This window comes from Mercenaria mercenaria, chromosome 5, assembly GCF_021730395.1.
Source record: "Mercenaria mercenaria strain notata chromosome 5, MADL_Memer_1, whole genome shotgun sequence".
Taxonomy (NCBI): Eukaryota; Metazoa; Mollusca; class Bivalvia; order Venerida; family Veneridae; genus Mercenaria; species Mercenaria mercenaria.
The window spans coordinates 37,830,972-37,858,257 of NC_069365.1; the positions used below are offsets into that span (position 1 = coordinate 37,830,972).

General features: G+C 35.0%; 1 protein-coding gene across 2 annotated transcripts; it reads left to right on the top strand.

Annotated features, from left to right (window-relative positions):
* The first annotated feature begins 660 nt into the window (after positions 1-660).
* On the top strand, positions 661-25,823 carry LOC123556934 (RING finger protein 121-like). Of its 2 annotated transcripts, none has more exons than XM_045348034.2 (8): positions 661-747; positions 9,765-9,805; positions 15,184-15,325; positions 16,507-16,661; positions 17,692-17,920; positions 18,789-18,922; positions 21,351-21,452; positions 22,143-25,823. In XM_045348034.2, the coding sequence occupies exons 1-8, from the start codon at positions 697-699 to the stop codon at positions 22,261-22,263; spliced, it is 975 nt and encodes a 324-aa protein (XP_045203969.1). In that variant the 5' UTR covers positions 661-696; the 3' UTR covers positions 22,264-25,823. The 2 variants fall into 2 exon arrangements, with proteins under 2 accessions (XP_045203969.1, XP_045203970.1); XM_045348035.2 differs by lacking the exon at positions 661-747 and adding an exon at positions 8,517-8,591.
* The last annotated feature ends 1,463 nt before the right edge of the window (positions 25,824-27,286 follow it).

Genomic DNA, 27,286 nt, shown 5'->3' on the forward strand with positions numbered 1-27,286 from the left:
GTTCATTAGAACAATTTATTAGCCAATATTATATATGGGCTCTAGCTAGAAGTTTTGTTCAGTATATATGACGAGGTCCTATAAAAGGTGACTTGGTTTATAATGGGACTTTAAGGTCTAGCTAGATGCCAAATTTCAGAACACTTTTGCCTATTTTGCTTAAATTATTAGTGTGGCTGTTTGTCATACAGGCATATTATGCTATACTATATATATATAGTGTGTTCAAGTAGCACTTACTCTTTTAAACAGAAATTTGAAATGTTTAAAGCGACTCCTCTTACAGAGTGTTGCACTAAGGTAACAAGTTTTCTCCCTGACAATTAGAACTGATGCTGAGGCTACACAATGAGAAGAAATTTTCATAAAAAGTTAAAACCCTTTCTATAATCACAGCAACTTTTTAAAGTTATTAGCATTTAGTGTTAGTATGTAATGAATTTGTGTCTTTCAAAAAATCTATTTCTTATTGACTCAGTTGCATAATAATGTTTTGCAAAAAGTCAAAATACAATGTAACACAGCCACTGCCAAAATTGTGGTTAATGTCTAAAGCTAGTCTATAGTGGGATATAGTAGTGGGATATAGATAAAGATGAACAGTTTCTGTTGTACTTGCATAAATTTGTATTCGTCCTACCAATTCCTTATATTTGGAATGTTTGGATTTTACCGTAGTTAAAAAATCAATCGAAAATGAACCACGTAGAACATGCCCACATTCCTCTCAACTTACCAGAAAATAAGGTAATTCAAAGATATTATCTGTTTGACAACTGTTTAATCATGTCAGTAACTATATATTTCACCAGATCTTGCAATGCAGGGTTCTTCAGCGGCATGCAGCTTTGAGGTAGTGTCGGATACTGCATATATTCGGACATATGTAAAGTTTTGAGACTTGCGCTGTTGTTGTTTTGTTGAGATAGAAACTTTCAACTTCCAACACAGATAAAAAGAATAACCTCGCATATATTTGCCATCATCATACTTAAACACTGGATCTGTGTGAGCCTTAATCATTTGGCTTATCGGGGTGACTTATTTTATGATCTGATATTTTTTAGTTGTCATCCCAGGAAGCCTTACCCGTGTCTGCATTTTACTGTTAGGAAAATGAAGATATTAAAAAATCCAAAAAAGTCATAATGTACTGGTCAGACTTACTTGCTGTCATAAATTAGACATTAATATTCATGTAGAAACTTCAAATGGGTTGAATATAACTCATAATTTGAAATAAGAGACTTGAATCTTCGAAAATATAAAGTGACAGGTGCAAGGAGATATCTACACTGACACTGGTTTCAATACACAACAGACTGCCGATAATACAAAATTGCAGAAACAAAACACAAAATATACATTCATAAAATGTCAGCATGGTAAGTTTATGCTTTAATGTCAACATAAATTTATTCATTATCAGAGATGTAATCATTACAAATACTTTGTACATATACCAGAAAATGTTCCCAATGGATTTTCATTGGGGATTTCCTAACAGAAATATGCAGAATAAGATTGGACATGACGGATACAGTGACAGTCAAAAGTTGTCACGCTGTCCCGAAATGTCCTATTATTTGGACTAGATCTGTGTGTACAGATAACTCGCCAATAGCGGGACACTATCTACACTTTTAGCATGTAGTGAAGAATGTTTATTTAGACTTTCATGATATCTAAACTTACTAACACTTGGAACTATTGCTCGCATTCATATAAATGTTTGGTTTATTTGAATCTATCTTTTATGTCTGAAGTTATGAAGAAATATTTAAACCTGTCCAATTCACCAATAGGGGATCAATTCACTTTTGCCAATAGGGGGTCACCTAGATTATCATGCTTTCTATCCATTTAAAAATATTTTTTTCTGACAAAACATGACTTTGGTATTAGAAATAAACATTTCAAGGCAGAATCAGGGCGTCCGCTACCTATCGCATTTGGAGCCACTGGCTCATACTTTGGCTAAAGTGTCTCAAAAAGATCTCGAGTGGCATAACATTATTGCTCCATATATATTTTCATTTTTTCCCCCCCAGTGTGTTATTGTGTATTTGATTGGAAGTGTGGTTCCCTTTCTAATTTTCTGTTTAAAAGTTTAGATGAAAACAGCTATCTAAATTTTTGATCATGCAATGGAATAATCGGCAACTTGAGTGATCACACCTGTTAACCGGTTCCGAGCGAAACAGTTCGTGGCGGACAAAACAGTTCACCGATATTTTTGCCGGTATCTGCATTGGGGTAAGTATTCTCCATCCAAGAATCTGTTGGTGCAAAATATGTTAAAGATTTTTATTTCTGTAAAAAGTAGCATAAACGAAGAACATGCCATGTGCTTCCCGTTTAAAACTAACCTATATTTAATAAGTTATGACGAGTTAAAAGTGTGATTTTGTTGAAAAAATGCGAAAACGAAAGTTTATCGCGATATATTTAATTCACTTTTCAACTTGGGTCTATTATATTTACGTCAACCTTTATAATAATGTTTGCCCTGAATATTGTCCAATTTTTAAGCGACAAAACGCAATATTCATCAAGTTATAGACATTCAAACATGACATGGTCGAAAAAAAGTGTGGCGGCATTGCACAGCTCAAAATTCTTTGTGTGGCGAGCAAGAGCAGTCCTGAGTCTTTCTTTATTTAACTTTAATAAATGGTCTAAATAGTGATATCAAGCCTGTTACTCATTGTAATCTGACAAAAAACAAGTGGTACTAGCACAGCAATGTTCAGAAAATACAGCGGGGATGACATGATGCAATTCGTATGCATATAGTGATGTAAAATACGCGTATAATGATTATACACATCACCAGTATGATTGGTTTAGAAGGCACTGCAAAGTTTATACTTGAGTTTTGTGTAGAACAATCACGAAGAACTTGCTGTCAACTTACAACTTGACCTGTATTTTGGGGACCAGCCATGAAACGCAACAATTTCCCACGGAACAGTTTGTAACCAACTTTCCAATTTTTTTTTAAAAAATTCATGCATATATCTCATCCGGGATGAAGAGGATTTCGAAGACCATTCTACAAAATCGAGGAACAACAAATAACATATGTTTTCCATTGGGAACTGTTTACTAGCGACTAGTGATAGCCATTTTTTTTATATAATTCTAACTGACCATTTCATGTAATGTTTTTATTACCTCAGGTATATTGTCATAAATATCAGTTAAATTTACTTCAGGTGGGTCTGTTTCTTCTGAAAAACAGGGAGAGGATTGCCGTTGAGTAAATATGCTTCATTCAATAATATGATATATTCACCATAGACAAAAATATTTGGTGACAGTTATGTTACACGCCTGGAAAATCATACCAAGGGCAGTATGCATTAATATATAAATGTGCCTTCTATGGTGTATCTGGAATGTCAACTCGTAAAAAATATAGGCCAATGTATGATTAAATCTACAATTCATCGCTGTTTTAGTAAAACATTGAATAAGTGTTGATACATTTAAGTATATATGTATATGGCTATATAAGCTTTTCGTGTGCAAAAATAAAAAATATACTGAATGTTCCTGTTTTTCTTCAATTTTTCAATTTGCAATCATATCGACAGTTAAATGAAATTAAATAAAAGCTTATCATATTTATCTGCACTTCCCTCGTTAGACATTATTTGTCACATGTCACTTGTGTGTGCTTTCAAATATACTGATTAATTGATTATCAATAGGTGTGATAATCCAATCAAACTCTATCGGGGCTAATCAGAGACACGTGTTTGTTACGCTGCATACATTTAAAGGATGGCAATGAACGCAGTAAACGTTTGTATATTTATATATTAAACATGATATAATTCTTTTGAAAACAGATTTTTCAAAATATATTTTTTTCTTAAACATGTTAAATTATCAGATTAATTCTGAGGAAATAATTCAATTAGTTCCAATAATAAACATATGGTCGGTCCTTTCCGATCAGCGCGGTTTATGCGCTGACATGTGTTTTGTGTATAATTCATTTAAAAATCGAATATTGATATTGTTTTCTCAATTTCTTTTCTTTTTTATTTGTTATACGAAATCTGAAGAAATAATTAAATAATTTCCAATAATAAACACGTGACATGCCCCTTCCGATCATGTTATGCCCTTTCCGATCAGCGCGGTTTATGCCACTCGTATTTTGTCTATAATTCATTTTAAAATCGAAAAAATTGCTATTTTATAATTCCTAATTTATTTTCTGTGTTATTTGTTAAATGAAATATGAAGAAACAATTAATAATTTCAAATAATAAACATATGACAGGCCCTTTCCGATCAGCGCGGTTATGTCATGACCCGTATTTTGTCTATAATTCATTTATAAATTGAATATCGATATTTTTTTATTATAAATTATTTTCTTTGTTTCATTTTTTAAATAAAATGTGAAGAAACTATTAAATCATTTCCAATAATCAACATTCCGGTATCTAGTCACAGCGATGTAAGCGTGCAACATTTCCGTAAGCTTGCCGAATTTCAATCTCGTATAAAATCATTTTGCGTTAATTAAAGTATTTTATTTTCCTTTTGTAAACTTATTTTATATTATACTCAAATGTTTTCTGCATTAGCCCCTACAAAAATACCATTTATTATTGAAATACGGGTATATTTCGGTTATGGAAATTTCCGGCGCGGACGCCGAACTTCAATCTCGTATAAAATTATTTTGCGTGAACGTATTTTATTTTCTTTTCGTATATTAATCATTTATGATAAATATGATTGAATTATATCAAAAACACTTCAAAAATACCTTTTAATTAAAAAATACAGGTGTATTCCGATTATGCAAAGTGTATTCCGGTTTTTAGGTGGATTCCGGTTTAATGTGTGACCGGAGGATTCTAATTTAAATGTTAAAGTGTTTCGTAATTCCTTGTTTTCGTTAACATTTAGTGAAAGATTGTCTTCTGCTACTTCAGATAAAAAAAGAATTTTCAGTGTTGTTTTCTTCAAGAAGAGATATGTGTAACTGATTGTTTTCATCAACGGATAATATATGTGACACAGGTTTAATACATTCAAATATTTTTGTTCGATATCTAGTTTTTCCCGTAAGACAGTCAAGCTCAAGTTGTTTGTACTTGAACGTGTCAAACCTATGGCTATTACAGAGGTGCTGAATTAAGTGCCTATAAACGTCAGCTGTTGTATTGCAGTAGTAGCACAGGTACATATGCATTGTGATCCTGAAAGAAATATCGCAAATGATATAATAAAGTAAGTGGAACGTTCCTAAATGGGAAGGCATCACATCAAACTACCATACCACTGTAAACATAATTGAAAAATGTATGAAGAAGTGTTGATGATATATTACATTGTTAGACGGTTGTATGACTTATATATGCTTTGATTTACATCTGTTTGTTAATTAAAATTAGTGTAAATTGCTGTTGTCTGATTACAAACGTTATTTTTCAAGACTTACAAGCTGGATATCACTATTTAGACCATTTATTAAAGTAAACTAAAAAGATACAGGACTGCTCTTGCTCGCCACACAAATAACCTTAAGCTGTGCAATGCCGCCACACTTTTTTTCGACCATGTCATGTTTGAATGTCTATAACTCGTTGAATATTGCGTTTTGTCGATTAAAGGTCCAATACTAAGGAAAGTGAACATTTTAATTTCTTTTAAAAAGCACAGAAACTATTTCATTTTATTGGAAAATGAAAGTTGGTATGTAGAAATTCGAAATAAATCGCAGTATATGTACAGTTATTTTTCTATGAAGTATGAAGAAAGTTAAAAAGACCTGGGGGGTCATTCTGTCGATTCATTGAAATTTCAACATAATACACATACATTTCTTTGAGTTCCAAAGACCTTCTGTAAATTTTGACCTGCCAATCTTCATTATTTAGTGTCTTGCAGAAGTCTATGCACTGGCTATGAAAAAAATTGCCAACTCACTTTCTCTTAGTAATGGACCTTTAAAAATTGGACACTATTCAGGGCAAACATTATAAAGGTTGACGTTAATACCATAGACCGAGGTTGAAAAGTGAATTAAATATACCGTGATAAACTTTCGCTTTCACGTTTTTTCAACAAGATCACACTTTTAACTCGTCATAACTTACTAAATGTAGGTTAGTTTTAAACGGGAAGCACATGACATGTTCTTCATTTATGCTTTTTTTTCAGAAATAAATATCTTTAACATATTTTGCACCAACAGATTCTTGGATAGAGAATACTTACCCCTATGCAGATACGGGCAAAAATATCGGTGAACTGTTTTGTCCGCCACGAACTGTTTTGCTCGGAACCGGTTAATGGGTGTGGTGATAACTATTTACATTGATATGTATTAATTGAGACCTTTTTGGAACACAAATAAAGCCACTTACTGAGATTTTTTGTTTTTGTAAATCCTAATTTTCCTGTATTTTCAATCATAATTTAACTTTTAAATCCCAGTATTGAGTGACAAAATTGCATCAATATTTTGAAATAAACACGGGCACATGGCGGCTGAAGTTCAAAGGAAAAGTGCCGATTGGCATTTGGCCTTTGATGTAGGATGAAAGGAAGCCCTGTTTGACAGCTAAAAAATTTAAATGTTGTGATGTATGTGATGTAATTTGACCTAATTCTACAAGACCTGTACAATTTGTGTATCACCTTTAGAATACACTTTTGATTTAAAAGGACTGAGATGATTTATGGATTTGTAGTTGAAAGTGCTGTGAACTTCGTTTCTTTTTCCTTACTTTAAGGATCTAAATCATGACATGCATACACATACTTCAGCTTGTGTTTAAAAGTGAAGCCTTTCAGTTTTCACAAAACAGAGACTAAACAAAAGCATGAGAAGCTCCACAGCTGGTCAAAGTCTCCTAGTCTACACAAACCTGGATTCAAAGGGGTTGAGGGGTTGGATGGCCTATGCTCCCTTGCCCCTAGTGGCCCAAGAAGTTACCTGTATTTAACAAAGTTTTGACTAAAAAATGCATCAGAACCCACTGTTTTACACTTTCATTAAAAAAAATCCTGGACTCTCTATCTTCCATACCTACTGCCAAGAAAATATAAAACACAAAAGATATGACATTAGATAGATAGTACTTGTAACAAGTTTTATCTTGGATGACTTTACCAAAGTTGTAAAGGCTATTTTCCAAAAAGACCAGTTCAGCAGGGTGTGGAGATATTTTTCCCATATTTATTGCTTGAAACTTTAAAATCTTAAAATAATATATATAGCACAAATGTTTCTAACGCTGACCTTTTAGATGTGATTGTTTACGAACAGATTTACCAAAAAGCACCGCCACTACAAGGTTAGGCTATGAAGCTCAGATGAGTGATCTAGGGCTATCATGGTCCTCTAGTTTTTTTCAAATATTAGTACATGTATGTATTTCTTGAATTCAAACAATATAAATCTGTGTTATCTATGAAAACTGGAACCAACTGTGAGACATGAATCATTACAGCACACAAATGTATAGTTGGCTGCTGACTTTATCAGATAAATCAATAAATGTGATATCCATTTCAACAGTATCTATACTTCAAACAGCATGGAAACCTGAGAATAATAATAGGAACAAAGAATTGCTGTTAATGAAGACTTTAAAGAAGGAAAAAATTTATAAAATTGATTACTGAAAAAAAATCAAAGCCTTGAGTGACCTTTGGTTTGTGGGGGTTGGGGGGAGGGGTTGGTAGATTTATTTAAGAAATAATATATCTCATTTAGCGATTTGTCGCTGAATAAATCATTGTTTGGAGTTCAGATACGAAGGAATTATATCATGAGGGCGCAGCTTGAGTGATATAATAATACGCATCTGAACGACAATGATTTTATTCAAGAGCAAATCACTAAATGAGATATGTTATTTCGATTCTAACACGTTACCAAGGACTTTAAAGTACGTCCTTGACGGCATTCATTAAATATTGGCCCGTTTTCAGTCGGTTTCTTTTCCAGCGCGCCGCTATTCTGTTTGACGCTACGACGTAGTAATTGTGACGTCAGAACAATGAATTGTTGTATAATAATTCACTGTTTTCAGCCCTCTTTGTTTTATAGGAAAATGAATCGGATCTTGTTAGAATTTCTGTTATATCACAGCTACTGTGTACCTTAATGCTATTCACTGACAACAGCTATGATAACATGTGAATTTACATTTTATCCATTCCATTCAATGAAAAAACTTTATAAAACAAAAAACAACAAACAATTTGCATGCAAATCAAAACCAAAACTCCACAGTGCGAAAAATTAACATTCATCACCTTTACTTTATAAAAATCAAATTATTAAAACTCATAGAATACAGAGAACAGGAAACAATGTTATAAAGCAGATTAGACCAGTCTTGGAATAGGACCATGCCGTTGGTTAGTTTCAAATTTAAGCTCAGAATCAACCAATCAGAAGCTGTTGTTTTGAGAGTTGTTCATTACACATTAAACAGATACAAACACAAACCCTTATGCTTTTCTATTCATCTAGGCCCAAGCATACTAGAATTTGAAGTATGACTTTTCCAAAGTATTCCAAAAACCACTATGCTCTTGACATGAAGGTACATTAAATGGTTTTGGGCTGCTGTAGTATAACAGAATTTCGTTATTTTGCTTAGTTTTACTTGTTTTGACTATTCTAAGTTTTACTAAGGTGCAATTTGAATAGTTTTATCAAATAGATGTTATACACCTATTTAATGGTTTGCCTGTCAATTGTACAAACTGTTGCCCAAGGTCCGAAAACTTAACAGGTCAAATTGGTTAAAATTATTCAGCCAAGGAAAATGACTGTTGACCCTCCTCAGAAAACTATAAGTTCCATACTTCCTGGATTTAATTTCTGTTCATGTCTTTGGTATGTGGGTACATGTATATATCTTAGCTATACATGGACAGACCCAGTGACTGGCCTTTCATCGCTTTCTTACTCTGGATGGAACACTCTGAATTTGTTTTCTAGGTTGTAAACGTCTTACAAATTTTGCATGTTTATAGCTATACTGTGGTAGTAATCATGTCCTAACCTGTTATTGCTGGCTTACATTTTCTGTTTCAAGTCTGGAAGTTACGGCTTTCTTTCTTTATAGAATAGTTGGTTTTATGTTTTTAAAAAATACAATATATACAATTTCTGTAATTATTACTGTCTATGTACATTCATACACCAGCATTACATATTCTGTTAGATAATTCTTTCCTTTTTGCATCATTTATGTACCAGAATTCAAGAATATTCATTGATATATAAAAGCAAGTGTTTTCCTTGTAAAGCATGTGAAAATAACAAGTGTCACATCCTGAGAACATTTCTTTCAAGTCATGCAAATTCCACTTAAAATTTATACATCAGGTAACATATAAAATTCATGTTTACGAAAAGAAGACAAGATCCATATCTTGGTTTAGACAGATGTAGTTACAAGTACATATTTCCAGTTGGTGTCTGTTAAATATTAAGATCTACATTTTGTGTAGCTGTACTAGTATTTTAAGTAAGATATCAATTTACATGTAGTATTTTAAAAGCACATTAAGTCATGTACTGAAGATTTTATTCATGTGGCACATTCTGATTTCCATAGTGTGTATTAATTTAAAGCAAAAATACTATCTGACCCATTATAACATGATTGTATTTGAAGTTTTTGTTTTAACTAACCTTAGGCCTACTTATAAAGTTCTTATGTGTGTTTCCTGTAAGCTTATTCAGATATTTTCCTTCTGTATTTCAGACAATAGATCTGTCAAAGTTGTCAGAGAAGGAAAGATGGAAGTAAGCAGTATTTATATTTTTATTTGAACCCAAGATTCATGTTGAGCTGTAAGACTTTTAGTGTAGGTGGATTGTCTCACTCTGTGTCCGTTTGGTTTCTGATGATCAATAGTGCTTGGTCTCGCAATTATCAGACTTAGTAGAACAATAGTCTGTGATAAGAGGATGGTCTCTATTGTCTTTTTGGGTCAGGAGGTCAAGGTCACATTGGCGTTAACATTTTGGGGGTCAGTAGGTCAAGGTTCAAGGTCATAGTGACTGAGATTCACAATGGTTGCCACTTGATATCTAGACATTAGACTCATTTCAACCTACATAAGATCTTGGTTCCTTTCTTGAACTGGCCAGATCCCATAATGGGTTTCAGAGTTATGGTCCCTGAAAGGGTTAAAATTAGCTATTTTGACCTTGTCTGCACAATAGCAGCTTCATTTATGATTTGATTTTAACCAAACTTGCACACAACTTGTATCACCATAAGATCTCGATTCCTTTTTATACGCCCTAAGAGACGTATTATGTTACCGCCTCGGTGTCCGTCTGCCTGTTGGTTAGCAATTTCCCTTCCGCTCTGTAACTCTTAAACCCCTTGAAGGATTTCAAAGAAACCTGACACAAATGTTCACCTCATCGAAACGATGTGCAGAGCACATGTTTCGGATGGCTCACTTTAAGGTCAAGGTCACACTTAGGGGTCAAAGGTCATATGACTTTGTTTTGTGTGTATATTGCTCTGCATTTGCATTGCATTGCAGTGCTCTTGTTAGCTCACCTGAGCAATGCTCAGGTGAGTTTTTCTGATCGCTCGATGTCCGGCGTCCGTCGTCTGTCTGTCGTCTGTCTGTCTGTCAACATTTAGCTTGTGTATGCGATAGAGGCTGTATTTTTCAACTGATCTGCATGAAACTTGGTCAGAATGATGACCTTGATGAATTCTAGGCCGAGTTCGAAAATGGGTCATCTCGGGTCAAAAACTAGGTCACTAGGTCAAATCAAAGACAAATCTTGTGTATGCGATAGAGGCTGTATTTTTCAATTGATCTTCATGAATATTGGTCAGAATGATTGCCTTGATGAAATCTAAGCCGAGTTCGAAAATGGGTCATCTCGGATCAAAAACTAGGTCACTAGGTCAAATCAAAGAAAAACCTTGTGTATGGGATAGAGGCGGTATTTTTCAATTAATCTTCATGAATATTGGTCAGAATGATAGCCTAGATGAAATTTAGGCCGAGTTCGAAAATGGGTCATCTCGTGTCAAAAACTAGGTCACTAGGTCAAATCAAAGAAAAACCTTGTGTATGCGATAGAGGCTGTACTTTTCAATTGATCTTCATGAATATTGGTCAGAATGATTGCCTTGATGAAGTCTAGGCCGAGTTCGAAAATGGGTCATCTCGGGTCATAAACTAGGTCACTAGGTCAAATCAAAGAAAAACCTTGTGTATGCAATAGAGGCTGTATTTTTCAACTGATCTTCATGAAATTTAGCCAGAATGATTACCTTGATAAAATCTAGGCCGAGTTCGAAAATGGGTCATCTGGGTTAAAAAACTAGGTCACTAGGTCAAATCGAAGAAAAACATTGTGTATGCAATAGAGGATGTATTTTTCAATTGATCTTCATGAAATTTGGTCAGAGTGATTGCCTTGATGAAATCTAGGTCGAGTTTGAATATGGGTTATCTGAGGTCAAAAACTAGGTCACTAGGTCAAATTAAAGAAAAATCTTGTGTATGCGATAGAGACTGTTTTTTTCCAACTGATTTTTATGAAATTTGGTCAGGATGATTGCCTTAATGAATTCTAGGTCAAATTTGAATATGGGTCATCTGAGGTCAAAATCAGGTCACTTGGTCAAATCAAAGAAAAAACTTGTGTATGTGATAGAGGCTGTATTTTTCAATTGATCTTCATGAATTTTTGTCAGAATGATTGCCTTGATGAAATCTAGGTCGAGTTTGAACATGGGTTATCTAGGATCAAAAACTAGGTCATAACTAAGAAAATGCTTGTTTTATCGCAAGAGACCAATTTTTTGGTTCAATCTTAATGAAAATTGGTCAGAATATTTGTTTCCATGAAATCACAAGGTCAAACATGTTTTACACTGTTATGGTGTGTTTCTTAGGTGAGCGACCTAGGGCCATCTTGGCCCTCTTGTTTTTATTTGGCAGATCCTTCTTTTGTTCACTTACAATAATTTTTTTTAACCCTTTCATGTTACTATAAATAGCTTATTTAGTAACTTTTTTAGCTCACCTGAGCAATGCTCAGGTGAGTTTTTCTGATCGCTCAATGTCCGGCATCTGTCGTCCGTCGTCTGTCGTCTGTCGTCTGTCAACATTTAGCTTGTGTATGCGATAGAGGCTGTATTTTTCAATTAATCTTCATGAATATTGGTCAGAATGATAACCTTGATGAAATCTAGGCCGAGTTTGAAAATGGGTCATCTCGGGTCAAAAACTAGGTCACTAGGTCAAATCAAAGAAAAACCTTGTGTATGCGATAGAGGCTGTATTTTTCAATTAATCTTCATGAATGTTGGTCAGAATGATAAACTTGATGAAATCTAGGCCGAGTTCGAAAATGGGTCATCTCGGGTCAAAAACTAGGTCACTAGGTCAAATCAAGGAAAAACCTTGTGTATGCGATAGAGGCTGTATTTTTCAATTGATCTTCATGAATATTGGTCAGAGTGATTGCCTTGATGAAATCTAGGCCAAGTTCGAAAATGGGTCATCTCGGTTCAAAAACTAGGTCACTAGGTCAAATCAAAGAAAAACCTTGTGTATGCGGTAGAGGCGGTATTTTTCAATTAATCTTCATGAATATTGGTCAGAATGATAATCTTGATGAAATCTAGGCCGAGTTCGAAAATGGGTCATCTCGGGTCAAAAACTAGGTCACTAGGTCAAATCAAAGAAAAACCTTGTGTATGCGATAGAGGCTGTATTTTTCAATTATTCTTCATGAATATTGGTCAGAATGATAACCTTGATAAAATCTAGGCCGAGTTCGAAAATGGGTCATCTCGGGTAAAAAACTAGGTCACTAGGTCAAATCAAAGAAAAACCTTGTGTATGCGATAGAGGCTGTATTTTTCAATTGATCTTCATGAATATTGGACAGAATGATTACCTTGATGAAATCTAGGCCGAGTTCGAAAATGGGTCATCTGGGGTCAAAAACTAGGTCATTAGGTCAAATCAAGGAGAAACCTTGTGTATGCGATAGAGACTGTATTTTTCAATTGATCTTCATGAATTTTGGTCATAATGATTACCTTGATGAAATTTAGACCAAGTTCGAAAATGGGTCATATGGGGTCAAAAACTAGGTCACTAGGTCAAATCAAAGAAAAACCTTGTGTATGCAATAGAGGCTGTATTTTTCAACTGATCTTCATGATATTTAGCCAGAATGATTACCTTGATAAAATCTAGGCCGAGTTCGAAAATGGGTCATCTGGGATCAAAAACTAGGTCATTAGGTCAAATCGAAGAAAAACATTGTGTATGCAATAGAGGATGTATTTTTCAATTGATCTTCATGAAATTTGGGCAGAGTGATTGCCTTGATGAAATCTAGGTCGAGTTTGAATATGGGTTATCTGAGGTCAAAAACTAGGTCACTAGGTCAAATTAAAGAAAAATCTTGTGTATGCGATAGAGACTGTTTTTTTCAATTGATTTTTTTTGAAATTTGGTCAGGATGATTGCCTTTATGAAATCTAGGTCGAATTTGAATATGGGTCATCTGAGGTCAAAAACAGGTCACTTGGTCAAATCAAAGAAAAAACTTGTGTATGTGATAGAGGCTGTATTTTTCAATTGATCTTCATGAATTTTGGTCAGAATGATTGCCTTGATAAAATCTAGGTCGAGTTTGAACATGGGTTATCTAGGGTCAAAAACTAGGTCATATCTAAGAAAATGCTTGTTTTATCACAAGAGACCAATTTTTTGGTTCAATCTTAATGAAAATTGGTCAGAATATTTATTTCCATGAAGTCACAAGGTCAAACATGTTTTACACTGTTATGGTGTGTTTCTTAGGTGAGCGACCTAGGGCCATCTTGGTCCTCTTGTTTATTATTGGCCTTTGGGAAAAACCGAGACCACTTTCCTGTGGTACAACATGGATGGTACCTCCAATTTATAGGTGTATTTTGACATATCTGTACCTTTAAGAAAATTTCAACTATATTTTCTCATGATTCTTTTGATTGATCTTGATTATGATTTTTTGACCTTCTTGTCCTTAAGTGCAATGATGACAGGTGAGCGATATAGGGCCATTATGGCCCTCTTGTTGTGAATATTAGGTCAATAGTCAAGGTCACAGTGACCTCTAGACGGAATGCTTTGGCTGTTACTTAGACTTCATTGGATGATTGCCTGTGGTCAGTAGAGGTCAGATATTTTTGATGTCATTTATTCCATTGTGAAGGTCACATCATGTAAAATTACATATTCTTTTGCCTCTGACAGCTCACAAATGACTCATATCAGTGTCACAAACAGCTTTTGTTGAAAAGTTACGCAGTTATTTGCAGTAAGGTAATTAGGGACATGTTCTGTTTTCAGGACAATAGAGCTGGAACCCAAGGAACTAATAGGAGGAAATTTACATCATTTTAATGTTATTAAATTTTAGAAATCTGAAATTTGCCAGCAATAAAATATTAGCGGCATGTAAAAATATCCATTTGAAATTTTGCACTATTTTGTATTAATGTTTTCAGTGTTGAAGTGTTGAACTTATTATAATAAGTAGATCTGAAAGATTGCACAGTCTGCACCTCTAAATTGGGATAATATTACATTTGAGCCGCGCCATGAGAAAACCAACATAGTGGCTTTTCGACCAGCATGGATCCAGACCAGCCTGCGCATCCGCGCAGTCTGGTCAGGATCCATGCTGTTTGCTAACAGTTTCTCTAATTCCAATAGGCTTTAAAAGCGAACAGCATGGAGCCTGACCAGACTGCGCGGATGCGCAGGCTTGTCTGGATCCATGCTGGTCGAACACCCACTATGTTGGTTTTCTCATGGCACGGCTCATTTAATTTAATACTTGACAATGTCACTATGAGAGTGTATAGATAAACCAAGAGAGAGTTTAATGCCATAATTTTGTAAAGTTACTGTTGTATTTTAAGAATGAACTGTTGTGCTGAGGAACTGTGAAATCATTAATTCTTGTAGGGTACTTAAATTTTGTTGCGTTAGTCTGCAAAATTAATCCATACAAACAAGCAAAGTTCCCATTCTTTTTATCTCGGTAAGTGGAAATCCACAAATTCATATCCTGGTGAAAAAGCTGAACCACAAGATTTTAACTTTCAGAAATTATTTCCCAGTATATACTTACAGGATAGAGCATCAGAGGTTACATGAGAAACATCGTGGCCATGAGGCGATGCATGCTGAGATGGTTCTTATTTTGATTGCCACACTTGTTGTTGCTCAGATATTACTGGTACAATGGAAACAGAGATACTTCAGGTCATACCAGGTAGGATCTATTTATAGTATCAAGCCCCATTTTCACTAACATTCATAATTTTAAGAATTGACTCAGGAAATTGGTTGTGATGAAAAATTTAGACTTGAATAATACATTGTGTACATGAATGTAAAGGTAAAAGGTAAATTTTATTTACTGTTGCTTTGTGAAACAATTAACATAAGCTCTGTAGAGCTTTTTAGCGACCCTATATTAAGAACAGTTAAAACTAATTATACCTTACCCCCCAGCAATTTGCTGGTACCCATTTACAGCTGGGTTGACTGAGGCAATCGTGACAAAGTGCCTTGCCCAAGGACACACCGCAGTGGGAATAGCCAGGATTCGAACCAGGGGCCTTCACCTCCATAGGAAAGCGTCTTAGCCCTCTTGACCAATCGACCACTCAATGTATTATTACAGAACCTGTACTGGATATTACCAAAATTTTTTTAGATAAGTTATTGACATGTTGTCCAGTATGTAGGTACTATAAAACATTTCATTACTGAAAATTGTATTTTGTTTTTCACAGTGTTTGCAGATTTTTTAACAAAAAATTTGAAGTCAAAGTGAAAACAGTATTCCTATACATCAGGGCTTGACAAATTGTTCGAAAGCAAGTCATCTTGCCAGGCAAACTGCCTAGAATTTCCGTGCATCCTGCTGCAGTTTGTACTTATCCTGCAGTGAAGTAGGGAAAAACAGTATTAATTAATCCACTGCAATGATTTTAAAATCTACTGAAAATGGTACGTACCAGAATCTGGTTGTGGAGTATCGGGTGTCTAGCTAATGTGATCATAAAATGATACCTTAATGGAACAGGTCCTATTTTAGAGTTGCCAACAAGAAATCAACTTCTGTTTTCAATTGTTGAAATTTTACGGCTTCTATGCAGCTCTCTTTTCATTGAATTTAATATACTTTTAGTAAAACTTGCACTCGTCAAGCAGAACAAGTAACAGTAAATTCCTCTTGCCCTCAGCCAATTTTCACTCATAGTTATGAGCAGTTGAGTGGCATTTGACAAGCTCCGTACATGTCTTTCTTGGTGTTATAGTCTGAAGTCCAGTTATGTCAAATTTTCTGTACCACAAAGTCCAATTAGAAATTAAGGATTTAGTCAAATTTAGAGTTGAAAACTGAGAATTTTGTAAAAAAAGTGAAGTTATTTTCCTTTCTTTCAGAGAGCCACATTAATAGGAATGTGGGTAATTCCTGTAGGATTCTGTGTCAAGTTTGGCTGGATGAGGTTTATAGTTGTCTGGGCAATCTTCTCTATTATCACTGCCTTTATTGTGTTCAAATCCACACGGAAACCCCTGGAGGGAAGGACTCCTAGGTATGTCAGTCTTACTGTATTCATCTGAAACAGATTTGTATAGTATTGTTAAATGTTAATTAATCTGTGTTATAGAAATGGCCCTGGGAATGTCTGAGGTTATTGTGCCCATACAAAGAGCTGAGGTTCCATAATATGGCCATTGTGAAAAAGCACATGTTTACTAACAGTTTTGTTACAATTTACATTCCTTTTACACCACAAAAATATGCAGGAAAATTATGTGAATATTAAGTTGGCCTGTTGGATTTTGGTCATTTCATGAATTAGTTTGTAACTTTTGTGACTGAACTTTTACATGTGTAACATAATTCACAGAACTCTTGGTACATGTGAAATACCCACTGGACATATTTTTGTAAACTGTCTGCCCACAGAAGATAGAGCTTCTTGATTTAAAAAAAAAACATCCTGTAATGCCTGCATGAAATCTTGTCAAAGGTTTACTTCGAAAATCATATATATATATAGTGAGCTGCTGTGGCCTGATGAATAGGGCACCTGCACAGCAATTGGAAGGTCAGAGGTCAGAGCCCTGACAGAGGCTGCTAGTTAAATAATGCTGTGAAATCATTAGTATTCGTGGGGGACTATTTTCTGGGATTTCGTGGTTGAGTCAGTCCATGAAATTTAATCCCAATGAACAAGTAAAATTCCCATTTATTTTATGTTCAAAAGTTGATATCCACGAATTCATATCCCATAAAATTGCCGTTTTGGCCAAAACCACGAAATTTCATGTCCACAAAATTAAATGATTTTACAGTGGTTACTGATTGCCTACCTGCTTAAAAATTAGGAATCAGGAAGATATGCTTCCAATGTATTTATGTGTCTTATAAGCCGACATAGCTTTCCCTTTCAGTATGGGTTACAGGATCATAAAACAAATACTTCACTATATACAATGTTCAGCAACTGAATGGTCAACCTAGGTTGACTGAAAATAAACTGAATCTGCTGTTAGCAGTTTTAGAATGCTTTTTCACTAGGTATATCCTTTTAGTAACTTTTTTTTTTTAAATTTCAGACTTGTATATAAATGGTTTCTGCTCATCTACAAGATCAGTTACGGCTCAGGGATTTTGGGATACATGGTGATAATGCTGACAATGCTGGGTGTCAATATGTTGTTCCTGATAAAACCACAGTACTCTATGGATTTTGGTTTATTAGTCATGTTTTATGGCCTGTATTTTGGTGTTGTGTCGAGAGATTTTGCAGAAGTCTGCAGTGATACAATGGCAGCTCATATTGGGGTAAGAACTAGTAAGATATTGGGGTAAGAACTAATAGGGCATTGGGGTAAGAACTAGTAAGATATTGGGATAAGAACTAGTAAGGCATTGGAATAAGAACTAATGGGGTACTAGTATTTGGGTAAGAACTACTAAGGCACTTGGGTAAGAACTAGTAAGATATTGGAGTAAGAACTAGTAAGGCATTGGGATAAGAACTAGTAGGGTATTGGGTAAGAACTAATAGGGTATTTGGGTAAGAACTAGTAAGATATTGGAGTAAGAACTAGTAAGGCATTGGGATAAGAACTAGTAGGGTATTGGGTAAGAACTAATAGGGTATTTGGGTAAGAACTACTGAGGTATTGTGGTTATAACTAGTGAGGTATTTGTGTAAGAACTAATGGGGTATTAGGGTAAGAACTAGTTTGGGAAAAACAAGCGAAGTACTGTGTATAAGAATTTGAAGGGTATTGTGGTAAGAACTAGAGGGGAATGATTGGGTAAGACCTAGTGAGGTATTTGGGTAAGAACTAGTTGGGTATTAGGGTAAGAACTAGAGAGAAGTTGTAAGAACTAGTGAGGGCAGTTAAGAACGTATTTTAATCTAAACAAATTATTCCCCAACAGATAGTTTCTAGAGGTGAAGTTACACATTATTTAGAAAAACATTATGATATTCTTAAAAAAAGGTTTCAGTATGAACTAAATTACTACACTATTATTATTAATAGTACATTTACTGGAAATATTTTTCTCTGCAAATATTTCATCTAGAGACATGCTGCTTTATGCTCCAATCCCAAAAGTAGGCTATTTTCTGACATATGGAAACTATAATAGTATTAATGATTTGTATGATCAATAATTGTATGTTTTTCTATTCCAGTATTATACAGCAACTGGTCTACCAGGGAAAAGATTAGATCCTAATATCTGTGCTGTGTGTGGAAATCCAATATTAGTAATGAACAATGAAGATGCAATTATAGAAAATACATGTAAATTACAGTGTGACCATGTGTATCCTTTCTGTTCATGAAAGAAAAATACAACAATATAATATTAAAGTGTCAGTTGTAGCTTGCCATGACATGTCGTCCGTCAACATTTGCCTTGTGAACATTCTAGAGACCACATTTGTGACCCAATCTTTATGAAACTTGGTCAGAATGTTAGTCTTGGTGATCTCTAGGTCAGGTTCAAAACTGGGTCATATGGGGTCAAAAACTAGGTCAGTAGGTCAGATCAAAGGAAAAGCTTGCGAACACTCTAGAGACCACATTTATGACCCAATCTTAATGAAACTTGGTCAGAATGTTAGTCTTGATGATCTCTAGATCAAGTTCGAAACTGGGTCATGTGGTATCAAAAACTAGGTCAGTAGGTCATATCAAAGAAAAAGTTTGTGAAAACTAGAGACCACATTTTTGACCCAATCTTTATGAAACTTAGTCAGAATGTAAGTCTTGATGATCTCTAGGTCAAGTTCGAAACTGGGTCATGTGGGGTCAAAACTAGGTCACCTGGTCAAATCAAAGGAAAAGCTTGTGAACACTCTAGAGACCACATTTGTGACCTAATCTTTATGAAACTTGGTCAGAATGTTAGTCTTGATGATCTCTAGGTCAAGTTCGAAACTGGGTCATGTGGGGTCAAAAACTAGGTCAGTAAATCAGATCAAAGGAATAGCTTGTGAACACTCTAGAGACCACATTTGTGCCCCAATGTTTATGAAACTTGATCAGAATGTTAGTATTGATGATCTCTAGATCAAGTATGAATCTGGGTCATGTTGGGTCAAAAACTAGGTCAGTAGGTCAGATCAATGGAAAAGCTTGTGAACACTCTAGAGACCACATTTGTGACCCAATCTTTATGAAACTTGGTCAGAATGTTAGTCTTGATGATCTCTAGGTCAAGTTCGAAACTGGGTCATGTTGGATTTAAAACTAGGTCACCTGGTCAAATCAAAGGAAAAGCTTGTGAACACTCTAGAGGCCACATTTCTGACTCAGGTTAATGAAACTTAGTCAGAAAATTTGGCTTGATGATTTCTAGGTCAAGTTTGAACCTGGGTCATGTGGGGTCAAAAACTAGGTCACCTGGTCAAATCAAAGGAAAAGCTTGTGAACACTGGAGGCCACAGTTGTGACCCAGTATTTATGAAACTTAGAAACTTTGGTTTGATGATTTCTAGGTCAAGTATGAATCTGGGTCATGTGGGGTCAAAAACTAGGTCACCTGGTCAGATCAAAGGAAAAGCTTGTGAACACTTTAGAGGCAACATTTGTGACTCAGTCTTTATGAAACTTGGTCAGAATGCTTATCTTAATCATTTCTAGGTCATGTTTGAATCTGGGTCATGTGGGATCAAAAACTAGGTCACTAGGCCAGATCAAAGGAAAATCTTTTCAACACTCCAGTGACCACAATTTAAGTTTGAAACTCAGGAGAATTCGTCAGAATGTTTGTTTTGATAATCTATAGGTCAAGTTCGAATCTGGGTCATGTGGGGTCAAAAACTAGGTAACCGGTCAAATCAAAGGAAAAGCTTGTGAACACTCTAGAGGCCACAGTTGTAACCAAATCTTTATGAAATTAAGTCAGAATGTTTGTCTTGATGATCTTTAGGTCAAGTTCAACTCTTGTTCATGTGGGGTCAAAAACTAGGTCAGTTGGCCAGATCAACTCTGGTGAGCGATATATATGGCCATCATGGCCCTCTTGTTTATATAAATTATGCATGATAGTTTACCTTCACCCAACCCTCACCCTTACCTAACCCCATGCACACACACATTACATCTCATTTTTCGTTTGTTTCAGTTACAATGTACCGGTATGTATGTATGTATTGTGGTTTTTTTTTTTTCATAGTATACCTTCATCTGCTAACAACAATACTTTTTATTTAGATAGTTTTGTTTCACTTTGTTGTATTTTTAAGTAATTTCTGACTTTCTTACCCCCCCCCCCCCCCCCCCCCCCCCCCCCCCCCCCCCCCCCCCCCCCCCCCCCCCACACACACACACTACCCACACCCATCAGACATTACACCCTGATAACCCTCATTTCAGAATGTGCTCTTGTCAGACTTTCTATCTTTGGCAACAAACTTTGCTGTCTGCTCACATCTTTTGTGCTTAGCAATCAGTCATGTTTCAGCAAGTTAATCCCTGTTAGTAAAAATAAATGAAGAATTGTCAGATATTTCATGAGTGAAGATTTGGATAAAATTTCAGATTCTGACAGCCTAAAACTTATTTGTTTGGTCCTAAATTTTCACAAATGGTACCATATTAAGTATGAAATTTAATTTCTCTACTGTTCATGGTATTGGCTTGAAAATGAAGCAGGTTTTAGTGACATTTGTTTATCAAATGTATTTTCCATTTGTCTCTGGTTATTCTGTATCATGAGCATTATGTTCCTTAACAGGTTGTTTCAGATTTCACGAGTTCTGTATACGAGGCTGGTGCATTGTGGGTAAGAAGCAGACGTGTCCTTACTGCAAAGAGAAAGTAGATCTCAAGAGAATGTTTCCTAGTCCGTATCCTTTCACATAATATAATCATTTTCATTCATCGTTTAAGGCCCCTTGGCCGACTGGTTAAAGTTTCGGAAAGCAAATCACTTCCCTCACCAATTGGATCCAGGTCTGTAAAGAATGAAGAATTATTCTGTTTAAGGATGCAGTCTAGATGGCATGCTGAAGGTTGATAGTTCTACCTAGTTGTGGGGAAGTGCATGAAATACTGCTTGGAGGGGCACTGAGTCTTCCGCCAAAAAAAGTTTAAGTTGCCTATATAAACTAAATTGCATTGATGTGGTTGAAGCACAACAAAACAATTAATTAATTCATTGTTTTGTTGGATGTGTATGCTTGAACAACTATTTAAAGGACAGGAGACAGCAGCTTAAATAGTAGAGCAGAAGTCCTAGGTAGAGCCACTAATCTTGCCCAAATCTGCTTGGTAGACATGCTCGCAAGAAATCCGCTTTTTATGAAGCTCAGCACCTGTGAGGGGAGGTTCATTTATGGACGGTGATCTTAATACTTTTCAAAGAAGAAGCAAGGTTTTTAGGCTGGTAACTTTTTTAAGAAATAGTAATAGTTGACAGATTGTAAGGACAGATCTTTCAGAATGCTATAACCTCCATAATCTTGAACAAACATTTCTTTGAAAAAAAAAAAGTGTATTAGAGAACCAGTTTATCTCTTTCCTTAACAAGATTTTAGATGGGATAGACCACATGTAATGTATGGAAATTTCCTGGACTGGATTAGATATTTAGTTGCGTGGCAACCAGTAATTATAATGTTAGTTCAGGGAATTAATTGGAGTTTAGGGCTAGAATGAACATAATATATTAGAGCATAGTATTTATTAAATCCAAGAAATTCAAATATGAACCCACTGACCATGATTATGTGATATTCTGTAATGAGGTGTGCACAAAAAATGTGTAATACAGTACATGAATGAGTTTGAAGCATGACTAGCAGTGATCATAGCAAAACCAGGACTGCAAGGAAACAAAAATGTGATAAACTGAATGAAATCGGCTGCCATATTGTTGCGTCAAGCATTTTGATGCCATTTCAGTCTTTTTAAGACATACTAGTTAAGCTTTAGTTGATCAAATTAAGTGCATGTAATAATGTCACAGAAGGTGGGCAAAAAGTGTTCATTTGATAGTGTCAACAGGCTGTGGAAATGACAGGCTGTGAAAATTTAAGACAGGATGTGAAAAAAATGCAAGACTGTGTAAATGCGGCCATCTGAAGTTGCAGCAAAAGTCTTATTACTTTGCAAACATATGCAGCAGTAATTGAAATCATTAAATGAGCCGTGCCATGGGAAAACCAACATAGTGGGTTTGCGACCAGCATGGATCCAGACCAGCCTGCGCATCCGCGCAGTCTGGTCAGGCTCCATGCTGTTCGCTTTTAAAGCCTATTGGAATTGGAGAAACTGTTAGTGAACAGCATGGATCCTGACCAGACTGCGCGGATGTGCAGGCTGGTCTGGACCCATGCTGGTCGCAAACCCACTATGTTGGTTTTCCCATGGCACGGCTCAAATGCATAAAAGTGTAAGTGCCAACATTTTATGCTGAGGGCTAGGACTTCTTACAGTTTAAATGGTAGAACAAACCAAAACAAGGGCTGTTGCTTTACAAGATTGTTTAGAATGATAACTTGTTATTTTTGACAGTTTGAATGGTAGAACTATGAAGAAATACAATGGCTTTTGCTTTGAAAGTTGGTTCGCAATCTGTTATATTTATTAAGTTTATAAATTCCCAGTTAGTATTGGCTTCATATATTGCTTGAGAAATGCAGATCTCTCAACATTCAAAATTGGTGTTTTGCAAGTTCACTTTTGATTAACTTAAAGAGAAATTCAGGTAAATTTCCAAGAAATAGACAGGAATTTTGAATAGAATTGTACTCAAGTCAGTTGAAGGAAACATTTTATTGAAGTACATCAGCTATAGTAGTTACTATATGACTTTATGCATAGTTGCAAAAAGCATGTGACAGATCACCCATTCAAGAATTTGACCATCATATTTTACTTTTGCTTTGGTGAAAATGCGCAAGTTAAAAATAGAAGAGTGGAATATGACATTTTAAAGCAATTACCAGATATTTTCCTTACCTGGTGTACATGAACGCGAGTCGGCTTATCAAAACGGTGAAAAATGCATACCAACTTCTTAAAAGTAAGAAATTATATATCTGTTTGGCATGCCAGTGAGATGTCATCAAAGTAAGAAATTATCTGTTATAAGTATGTCAACAATGTGTGAGAAATATCATTTATACAGTAACAAGCCACATTTCATCTGTATATCTCTTCAAGTTAAACATTTTTGTCTAGTTTTTTGAAAGTACTGTTAATAACAGTGTTATACTGGCAGCTATGAGCGTTTTGTAGTTCTTTGATGTCTTTAGTGCTGCTTTATCATGTTTATGTACAATTGCTGAAATACATTTATATTTTTTCCCAGGGGATTGACACTGTGGGGAATCACAATCAAAATAATCTCTAAACCAAAGTTATATTTTGAAGAACATGAATAAATTTCCTACCATGATAAAATATGAAACATTTAAACATTGCCTAACATATGGGTAATGAAAATTGTTAAATCATTATGTAGTTGACAATAATGATAGATATCCAGTAATTACAAACACTAAGGAAAATAAGAAGTCTCACTTTCTTGAAGTGTTCCAGATAATCAGACTGACTATGATTGAAATCTATGTAGTTTTAGGATACATCTATGTTGCCATATGATAGGCTATAGTTTAGATTTACAGCAAAAGTTGCTTCAGTATTATCTCATATTATTCATAAATTTATTTTGGTTTTGAGATTATTTTGATCATATGATTGGCATGAAAAGAATGGGGACTCTGGTTTATTTTCTCTCTTCTGGCTTTGATTCAGTCTCTGTGATCCAGTCCTTTTTGCGTTTTGTCAGTAGAATCTATAGACAGTTTGGAAGTGACCATTAAGGTAAAGGGAATATGCATGCCACAGTATTTGAAGTACAGTTCAATGACTTGAAACATTTTTCAGCTTTTGGTGAGACTCAGTTCATGGATATTTACTGTTTGTTTTACGATGAACTCTGAAAAATCCACCATATTAAAGCGACTTTTTCGTCCATTTTAGGTGAAAATTCTCTCAGAAATCCATAATATATGGGTACTGTGAAAATGATCAGTTGTACAAATTTATTGTAAGATTTTTGCAAGGTGTCTTAAGAAATAACCACAAATACTGTGCAGAAGTGAGTACACCATTGCAATGTTTTTTTTTTGCAAATATGGAGAAAATTGGCATTCTTCTTGCCTTTTACCAATATCTAACACTAATTTTCACTCACTTCATCCTTTTTCAGTGTTATGCCAAACTTCATGAAAATGAACATATTAAAAAATTTCATAATCACTGTAGGTGAACATTTTTAACACTAAAACTTTTTTTCACAGCTTTTTTTCCAAAGTTATGACTCTTTTATGTTTTTATAGGTCTGTGAATGCATTATTGATTAAATAAATATATATAGTTTGTTTCAAAGTTGTCTTTTGGGCAGAGGTTGCAACATATTAATTGAAAATCAAAAATACAAAAATGGGGTCAGAAAGGTTATGCAGGCCTCATATGTTTATATTTATATTTTACAGGGTATTGTTATACACAATCATGACATAAAGAAACTTATGTATTCAAGACTTAAGTACACCCTTCATTTTTCTAAAACAGTTTTATCAGTGGAATGCATGCAAAGTGCCCAACTATACAGCTTGGCAGATTTACACTCCAGGAAAATAGTTGTGGCCATGATTTAATCTCAGAGACATGAATGGGTATTTATATGTATACATATGTATTGTATCATTGACTCTACAAAATAAATGGTGGGCTTCAGAATTGTTCATACATGTAGTTGTCAAAGCTTGATGTTCTAAAGTAGATTTTGCAATTTACCTCCAAACATAAAGAAAGCATAACTAACTACTGCAGTATGGTTTCTGTAGACTGAACCTTTGTCTTAAAGTATTTTATTTACATGCAGCGGTATAAATAAAGCCAATTCTTAAACCCTTGTCCAAAAGGTCATTTTGAAATTGAACTAGTTTTTGGCAAAGGACATACAAATGTAGCTGTCTTCTGCTATCGCTTTGTTAATTCATGAAAATTGTGATTGTAGTCTGTGTGTTTTAGATTTGTTTTATCTTCTTTGTTGCATGAACTAATTCTTGCTAATTCTTTATTGCTTAAAATAATTCTTTTTTGAACAAATGAACATGTTACAGGCACTGTATTTAATGTAAAAATTCAGTGTGTGTTTTAGATATTTGGCAAGAAAAACACAATAAAAATATATATATTTTGCATTCCATTGTATATTATCTATTTACATGTACACATGTAAATCCCTTAAATTAGTGCCTATCAGAATTAAAACATGATGAAGACTGGACAACTGTGTGTTTGAGCTTCTCTACTCAGCTAGAGCAACTAAGGTGTATTTTATGCCCTCCCCCTATCCCAAACCCTGCTTTTTATGGAGGGCATATTGTTTTGCTTATGTTGGTTGGTTGGTACTTCCGTTGGTAGACTACTTGGTTTCCCAGCAGGTGCGAGGGAACGCTTTGGCCTATAAAAGTCAAACTTCATAGAATGATTATCTGTTGACTTTTATTGATTTGAGTCAGATGGTCAAAGTCCAAGAGACTGTAAATTGTTCGTAATGAGTAACTGGAAATACTTTGATGCTGGACGGTCAAACTTCATTTAGGATGATGGCCTGTGGTCACTAGGTGACCACTTTCTTTTTGGGGTCAGTGGGTCAGTAAATCAAATGTTAGTATCACAGAGACCATGAAACTGAAAATGGTTTCAAACTAGGAACTAGAGAACACTTGCTCAGAGTGCTCAAGCTTCATATGAGCCACACCATGAGAAAACCAACATGGTGCATTTGCGACCAGCATGGATCCAGACCAGGCTGTGCATCAGGATCCATGCTGTTTGCTTTCAAAGCCTAGAGAAACCGTTAGCGAACAGCATGGATCCTGACCCATTCATTTCAGGGGTTGAAAGGCAAAGTTACAGAGGCCGTGAGACTTAAAGCTGTTGTCTGTCTTTTAACTGGATAATGGTATGGCTTAGGATTGTCGAACTTCTTAAGGCCATCGTAGAGTCCAGTTTAACTCATTAAGGACGCAGATCGCATTTATGCGTTCATTTTAACTCTTATCGAGTGCCGCATGTCGTATTTATCCGTCAAAAGATAACAGGCGTGTATGCCGAGGATCGCATAAATGCGCTATCCGCCTGATAGTACTGTATGCTGCGTGGCGTGATTTTACATCTGTATGAGTACCAACGATTGGACTGCTGTCAAAGTCAACCAATGAAAATATTTTACTCTAAAGATTTATAAAACCCGGAAGCGATCGAAACAATCAAAATATTTATTATTTAAGCATATTTTTTTAATATACTCATTACAAAATATCGGAATTAGAAAGTTATTTGTAGGTATTGCCTGTTTTATCTTCTCATTCCATTATACCGAAGAATCTTTCTTTTTTATTCAGTATTTTTAATTTTATTAAATAAAGTATAATTTTGTTCTTTCATAATGTCATTTGCTTTAACGTTTAGCAATAGATGATATTTGAATAAATATAAAATAATCAAGTAATGGCAGTTTTTCTATGTCCAATCTTTCTTGAATATTGCAGTTTTCCATATTCATGTTACTTCAGTTGGCCTGTAAAACAATTTTGCAAATCAAAATAATAGTAAATTTTAAATTATTGATTAGATCATGAATCATAGCATCAGTTGT

Coding starts and splice junctions, on each gene's coding strand:
- LOC123556934 (XM_045348034.2), top strand. CDS start 697: ATGAACCACGTAGAACATGCCCACATTCCTCTCAACTTACCAGAAAAT. Junction 18,923..21,350: donor AAATTACAGTGTGACCATGT/GTATCCTTTCTG, acceptor AGGTTGTTTCAG/ATTTCACGAGTTCTGTATAC. Junction 21,453..22,142: donor AAGAGAATGTTTCCTAGTCC/GTATCCTTTCAC, acceptor ACAAGATTTTAG/ATGGGATAGACCACATGTAA.